Here is an 8,137-nt window from a genome sequence, read left to right as displayed (position 1 = left end):
AAGCCATTCAAGTAAATACCATAAACATATTCAAGAGACAACTGGAGACCTTTCTTGGCAAAGAGGTGACTAAGAGATGTAGTGAGAATGTAGGAAGCTGGTGCTAAGCTCAACTAAAATTGGGTGGATTCTTGGGCAAAATGGCCTTTTCCTGTTCGTATAATTTCCCATGTTGCTCAAAGGTTACTAAAAAGAAAAACATTACAGATATATCCAATGCAAAAGAATGATGAAAATATTGAAAAAGAAGAATGATAGAATAACAAAACATAGATAATAAATAATTATTTCAAAATGTGCGGGAGGGTTAGAGGAGAATTCCTCTGATCCCTATGTGTCAAGAACATCGGAGACATAGCAGGAAGATTCCCTTTGTTTCACACTCCTGTAAAACACATTAGTGACCAGAACAAATCACCTCTCATTGATGACTAAAATATTTTGGTGAATTAAAATGCTCCGCTCCATGCTTTGAAACAATTTTTTGCAGAGTAATCTGTGAACACCATTTCCTGTAGATATCACACCATTGGCTTTGTTTCATCAGACTGCCCGTCATGAAGTTCCCTCTGTTTATGGGCTGTGTGGTGGGCTACATTCTGGCTGGAGCCTCAAGCTCCATGTTTGACCCATCATTGGATGAAGGCTGGATGAGCTGGAAATCACTCCATAAGAAGCAGTACAATGAGGTAAGAAGCAGTAAATGCCAAACTTTTACTTACCAAGCAGTTGGCTAAGAAAGGATGACATGATTTCCTGTATTTTAGTTTGTTGTTAATCTGCTGCTTATTTCTACTGGTAGTCAATTTGATTTGATTGTTTTTTATTGAGGCACCTGGGGTGAAAGGGTAAGAGCCCAGAAGTGAAGGGGTGAACTTTCACTGTTACCCCAGCTAGAAATTGGGCAGGAGTGGATTGGCCTCTCGTTTTACACACCGCCCGATTTTCACTACCATTGTCAGTTATGGGAAGGGATATAAGATGCAGAAATAGGATAGAGTGAGGCTATGAAGGGATCTGAAAACAAGGACAAGAATTTTAAGTTTATTGTATTGGGGGATGGGGAACCAGTGTAGATCAGCAAAGGGTGGTGTGGTGGGGGGGGGGGGTGGTGTGACAAGGGAATGGAATTTACTGAGGCAGCCAATAACAATGGTTTCATTGTTCTCCATATTTAGTTGAAAGAAGTTGTGATTCATCCATTACTTGATGTCTGATATCACAGTACTGTTTTTATCAAGAAAATTGATGGAGAGGTAAAATTGAGAGTACTCAGCATACTTATCGAAGCTGATCCATTACCTGCTGATAGTCCCTTCAAGGGGCAGTAGGCAATGAGGAAGAGCATGGGGCCACAGATAGATTGTTTGGGGACTCTGGAGAAGACGGTGTGAGGGCATGAATGGAAGCCACTGCTGCAAATGCACTGGCTGGATTTGAATCGATAGTAATAGGTAGATGTTGAATCATACAAGAGTAGCCCCATGGAGCTTGATAATGGGGGAGAGGTGATGGAGGAGGATGGTGTGTCAACTGTAATAAATGCTATGAAAATGTTAAGGAGGACAAAGAGGTTTAATGCACCATGGTCATGGTCATAGAGGATGACATTCATGACTTTGTCCAGAGCCATTTGGTGCTGTGAGAAGAACTGAAGCTTGAGAGAAGAGGTTAAAGCAAGGAACATTGGGAGAGCTGGGAGGTGAAAGGAGGTTAGAGATGGAGTGGTAGTTGGAGAGCAGGGATGCCTTGAGAGTAACTTTATGGAAGAGTGTAGATAATTATGAGGTTTTGAAAGGTGCATGAGAAAAGGGAGTTGCTAACAATGTCATGTAGCATGGGGGCCAATGATGCTGTACCCAAGGAAAACATAGAATCATAGAATGATACAACACAGAAGGAGGCCATTCGGCCCATTGTGCCATCTTTGGTAGAGCTATACAATTAATCCTACTGCCCTGCTCTTTTCCCATAGCCCTGTAAATTTATTCCCTTCAAGTATTTATCCAATTCTCTTTTGAATGTTACTATCGAGTCTGCTTCCATCACACTTTCAGGCAGTGCATTCCAGATCACAACAACTCGCTGTTTAAAAATGTTTTCCTCATGTCGCCTCTTGTTCTTTTGCTAATCACCATAAATCTGTACCCCCTGGTTACTGACCCTTCTGCACATGGAAACAGTTTCTCCTTATTTACTCTGTCAAAACCATTCATGATTTTGAACGCCTATCATATCTTCTCTTCACCTTCTCTACTCTAAGGAGAACAACCTCAGCTTCTTCAGTCTCTCCACATAACTGAAGTACATTATCCCTGATAGAGTGGATGTGGTATACATGGATTTCAGTAAGGCCTTCGATAAAGTCCCGCACAGGAGACTGGTCAAGAAGGTAAGAGCCCATGGAATCCAGGGTGCCTTGGCACATTGGATACAAAACTGGCTTAGTGGCAGAAGGCAGAGGGTGATGGTCGAAGGTTGTTTTTGTGACTGGAAGCCTGTGGCCAGTGGGGTACCACAGGGATCGGTGCTGGGTCCCTTGCTGTTTGTGGTCTACATTAATGACTTGGATATGAATGTAAAGGGTATGATCAGTAAGTTCGCGGATGATACAAAAATTGGTAGGGTGGTAAATAGCGAGGAGGGTAGCCTCAGTCTGCAGGACGATATAGATGGGTTGGTCAGATGGGCGGAACAGTGGCAAATGGAATTTAACCCGGAAAAGTGCGAGGTGATGCACTTTGGGGGGACTAACAAGGCAAGGGAATACACAATGAATGGAAAGACCCTAGGCAAGACGGAGGGTCAGAGGGATCTGGGTGTGCAAGTACACAGACCCCTGAAGGCGGCGGAACAGGTGGATAAGGTGGTAAAAAAGGCATATGGGATACTTGCCTTCATTAGCCGAGGCATTGAATATAAGAGCAAGGAGGTTATGATGGAGCTGTATAAAACACTGGTTAGGCCACAGCTGGAATACTGTGTGCAGTTCTGGTCGCCACACTACAGGAAGGATGTGATCGCGTTAGAGAGGGTGCAGAGGAGGTTCACCAGGATGTTACCAGGGCTGGAGCGCTTCAGCTATGAAGAGAGACTGGGCAGATTGGGTTTGTTTTCCTTGGAGCAGAGGAGGCTGAGGGGGGACATGATTGAGGTGTACAAAATTATGAGGGGCATAGATAGGATGGATGCTGAGGAGCTTTTTCCCTTAGTAGAGGGGTCAACAACTAGGGGGCATAGATTCAAGGTAAAGGGTGGGAGGTTTAGAGGGGATTTGAGAAAGAACTTTTTCACCCAGAGGGTGGTTGGAGTCTGGAACTCACTGCCTGAAAGGGTTGTGGAGGCAGAAACCCTCACAACATTTAAGAAGCATTTGGATGAGCACTTGAAATGCCATAGCATACAAGGCTACGGGCCAAATGCTGGAATATGGGATTAGATTAGACAGGGCTTGATGGCCGGCGCGGACACGATGGGCCGAAGGGCCTCTATCCATGCTGTATTACTCTATGACTCTATGACTCTATTTTAATAAATCCCTCTGTACATCCAGCATAAAAACCCAAACACATAATAGTCACCCTACAGCTCATTCATATGACATGCGAAAAGGACTGAAGGTTTGAAGTGGACACATTATATTGACATCTACCAGCCATACTGAGAAATCCAAACTCATGTTTATGGTTTAGATGAGAAAATGAGACTGTGATAAACATGTCCAACCAATACAGAGCAACAACCAACAAATCCACTTCGGCAAAACAGTAGAATATGTCAGAGGAAGAAAAGATTAAATTGTATTGTGCTCTGGTCTGAATGCACCTTGAAATCTGGTCACCAAGAAACAAGAGAGACATTCAAGTGCTGGAGGCAGTGCAGAGAGGATCCATGATCCTGATCCTGTTGGTAGCAAGGAAGAAATAAACTGTCAGCTTGGTGGCAAATGGGAAAGTAAATTTGAGATGTGGCCTTTTTCATATGGATCATGCTACTGGTTGAATAATGTTCCCCATAGCACTGGGAATGGAGTGTTGGTTGCCAAGAAACAAGAGAGACATTCAAGAACTGGGGTTGTTACAGAGAAGAGTCACGAGCCTGATCCTATTGGTAGCAAGAAAGAAACAAACTGTCACCCTAACCCTAACTCCAAAACTAACTCTAACCTCAACACCAACCCTAACCCCAAGTCCAATCCTAAGCCTAACCTAAACACCAACCCTAACCCTAACCCCAACTCCAACCCTAACCCCAACCCCAATTTACAACCCTAATCCTAACCCCAACTCCAATTATAACCCTAAACCCAACCACAACCCTAGCCCCAACTCCAACTCCAACTCCAACCCTAACCCCAACCCCAATTTACAATCCTAATCCTAACTCCAACTCCAGTCATAACCCTAAACCCAACCCCAACCCCAACCCTAACCCCAACTCCAACCCTAACCCCTACTCCAACCCTAACCCCAACCCTAATCCTAAACCTATGGGGAACATTCCTGAATTGGTTGAGGATTATTCAAGCACCTTCACATCTTGGGATTTTGCCCCTCTCTCACTTTCTCCAGAGAAGCATGGATTTGATGTTACATCCTGAAATTGCCCACCTAACATCACTTTCCTTCTCGTATGTGAAAGTCACTGAATGCCATGTACGATATTGACACCCACAAGGAATTAAAATATATTCTCCAAATACATGTTGTCACTTAACCTAATTTGCAACATGTTTGCCTGTAGCCAATGGGTTCAGTGTGATAGTGCTTGCCAATAATGCCAATTTTTATGGTTCTCAAAGTAAGAACAGGTAAGTCCTAATGGGTGACTGGTTGTCACTGAAGGGAGTATATCATTCATGATGCTCTTGTGGGGACAGATGTGCTGCCATTTTCCATTTCTGTGGTTCTCAGCCCATGATTTTCCACTCATTGTAAATAATAGCCAGAAACAAAAAATCCTGGCTATGATTTCTAGCAATATAGTAAAATAAGCATCTGTTCCCATTTTTACATCAAGTAGGCTAGTAGGGTACTCACTATTATGCATATGTCCATCTGACTAGTCCTTGTCATCCTTCTGGATCTATTGTTGAAGTTGCTTTATAAAATCTTATTATGGAGTAGCAAGAAATAATTTGCATTTATATAGCATCTTTCACAACCCCAGGACATCCCAAAATGCTTCACAGCCAATGAAGTACTTTCGAAGTGTAGTCACTGTTGTAATGTAAGAAATGTGGCAGCTAATTTGAGGACAACAAGGTCCTACAAACAGCAATGAGATAATGACCAGTCAATTTTTTTTTAGTGCTATTGTTTGAGAGATTAATGCTGGCCAGGACACATGGAGAACTGCCTTGCTCTTCTTTGAAAAGTGCCATGAGATCTTTTTATGTCCACCTGAGAGGGATGACGTCTCTTGGTTTAATATCTCATTCAAAGAATGACACCTCTGACAATGCAGCACTCCATCAGTACTGCACTGAAGTTTCAGTCTAGATTATATGAGCAAGTCTCTGGAGTGGAACTTGAACCCTCTGCTTCAGAGGGAAGCGTCCTATCACTGGCTGAGAGAAAACAAAAGCTTGCATTAATGCATCTATTATGGAGATGTTGCAATTGTCTAAACTGTGGTAAATTAGTCAGGAGTGAGCAAGTGTTCTCTTGATACCTCCAACTGATTCCTACTCAGCCTATTCTGAAGTTCAACTGAAAAATATTCTTACTCACCTTATAGAGAATCTCAGCTATACTACGGAACATGGATTAAAACTACTCCAGGTTGGTGTTTCATAACCTGAATGTGGTGTTCTTGGAGAATATTTTGGGGAAGGTTAAATTTCCACTCACTGAAGTAACTCTAGAAGTCAAACTGTGGATTTGGATTTCAAGGAATTTTACATTACATTGAATATACAGCACAGAAACAGACCATTCGGTCCAACTGGTCAATGCCGGCGTTTATGCTCCACACGAACCTCCTCCCACCCTTCTTCATCGAACCCCTTCAACACACCCTTCTATTCTTTTCTCCCTCATATGCCTATCTAGGTTCACCTTAAATGCATCTATACTATTTGCCTCAAATATTCGTTGTGATAGGCCATTCCACATTCTTACCACTCTTTGGGTAAGGACATTTTTCCTGAATTCCCTATTTGATTTATTAGTGACTATCTTATATTCATGGACCTTAGCTTTTGACTCTCCTACAAGTGGAAACATCTTCTCTATGTCTACCCTAACAGACCCCTTCATAATTTTATAGCCCTATATTAAGTCACCTCTCAGCCTTCTCTTTTCTAGAGAAAAGACCCCCAGCCTGTTTGGTCTTTCCTGACAGTTGTAACCTTTCAGTTCATGACAAGAATATTCTTTGACTTGTATGTCTTGGATTGTGATGGGGTAAACTGGTAAAGGGGATTTTTTTTCTTCAATGAGGAGATGGAGTGAACTGGACTTTTACCTCTGGGACATAGCTTTAAAATATTCCCAATGTTTACAATGATAAAATGAATTAGAATTTGACTTTGTTGTATTACTTTTCAGAATGATGGAAATGACAGAAGAATGGTGTGGGAGAAAAATATGAAATACGTTGCAAAGCATAACCTGGAACACTCAATGGGAAAGCACACATTTACTGTAGGAATGAATCAGTTTGGAGACCTGGTATGTATAGAATTACACTTCATAGAATTACATATAATTTACAGCACAGAAACAGGCCATTCGGCCCAACTGGTCTGTGGCGGTGTTTATGCGCCACACAATCCTCCTAGCCACCCTTCTTCATCTAACCATATCTGCATATCCTTCTATTCCTTTCTCCTCCACGTATCTATCTAGCTTCCTCTTAAATGTATCTATGCTATTTGCCACAACTACTCCATGTGGTAGCAGGTTCCACATTCTCACCGCTCTCGGGTAAAGAAGTTTCTCCTGAATTCTTTATTGGATTTATTAGTGACTATCTTATATTTATGGCCCCTAGTTTTAGACTCCCCAAAAGTGGAAACATCTTCTGTATGTCATAATTTTAAAGAACTCTATTAGGCCACCCCTCAGCCTTCTCTTTCCAAGAGAGAAGAGATCTAGCCTGTTCAGTCGTTCCTGATCGTTATAACCTTTCAGTTCTGGTATAAAATGTGTGACAGTGAGAATGGTAGCTCTTGAAATTTCTTTCAATGAATCAGGTGTGATGGTGCATCATGGAATTAGTGTGGAGCACTCCAACAAAGAAGAATAGCTTACCCCTATTAAATTCACCATGACACCTTGAACCATCAAAATCCAGGCATACAGTCACTATATGAACCATATAAGGAGAGCTGTTGTCACTGTTGCTTGTCCCTCCAGCCATGGTTCCAGGAGATGGCACAACCATCAGTCATAATTTCTCTGGGTAATCATAAGCGTTGCATGCACTGCCCTGCAGTCATATCCAGGTAGCTGGACCTGAGGTGGTAATCAAGCCCCTGTGGCGTCTGTTGCCAGGGTTGTCAGGATCCTATGGCCGGAATTTTCATGCTGCCGTGCATGTGGGATTGGAGGCGGGTCGGGAGTAAAATTTTCAAAAAATGGGAGCAGGTCGGGACCACGCTGTCATACCGCCTCCTTGCGCCTTTAACTCGGGCGTGTTTGCCAGCGCAGCATGGATCTGAACGGCAGAGGCAGGTGACCCATTTATCTCCTTAATACCTTGTTGTCAGACCCTTAGCAGTGCTTTTAACCAGACCTTTTGAATTTCACTGCATGACCACAGGAATCACGCAACTCGGGAAACTGAGGTGGAAGTTCAGTGGTCATTTATCGAAGTCATTACTGCAGAGCATGGAAAGCACATTAAATACTGCCACATGATATCTGCTTACTTATCTAAGGGAAAGGCTCTTGCTTAGCGCATTTTGAGCACAGATTTAGGTGTCTACAGTTTGCAAGTCTTTTCTGTAACTTCAGAAGCCACTCTCACCTCATTGCTACAACCTATCATACCATTGACAGATTGCGCCTCTTATCTCTACTTAACCTGCCACCTATTACATCAGCATGGTTGCAATTTTTACTGTCTCACCCAGTCCTCAGAATTGGACCAAGATGAGCCCCACCAGCAGCAGCAGCAGCGGCAGCAGCAA

At 42.8% G+C, this 8,137-nt stretch overlaps 1 protein-coding gene across 2 annotated transcripts in view; it reads left to right on the top strand.

The window, feature by feature from the left end:
* Positions 1-553: 553 nt before the first annotated feature.
* LOC147108349 (cathepsin L2-like) overlaps positions 554-8,137 on the top strand; it is a 28,615-nt gene continuing 21,031 nt past the window's right edge. For both annotated transcript variants that reach the window (XM_086004943.1, XM_086004944.1), the window contains exons 1-2: positions 554-689; positions 6,552-6,674. In XM_086004943.1, coding sequence (XP_085861069.1) covers positions 558-689; positions 6,552-6,674 — 255 coding nt within the window. In that variant the 5' untranslated portion in view covers positions 554-557. The remainder of the gene's footprint in view (positions 690-6,551; positions 6,675-8,137) is intronic.

This window comes from Somniosus microcephalus, chromosome 13 (assembly GCF_052327205.1).
Source record: "Somniosus microcephalus isolate GS21.2 chromosome 13, FLI_Smic_1.0, whole genome shotgun sequence".
NCBI classification, from domain to species: domain Eukaryota; kingdom Metazoa; phylum Chordata; class Chondrichthyes; order Squaliformes; family Somniosidae; genus Somniosus; species Somniosus microcephalus.
Note: the sequence above shows the minus strand (reverse complement) of the source record. Positions and strands in the feature narration are given on the sequence as shown.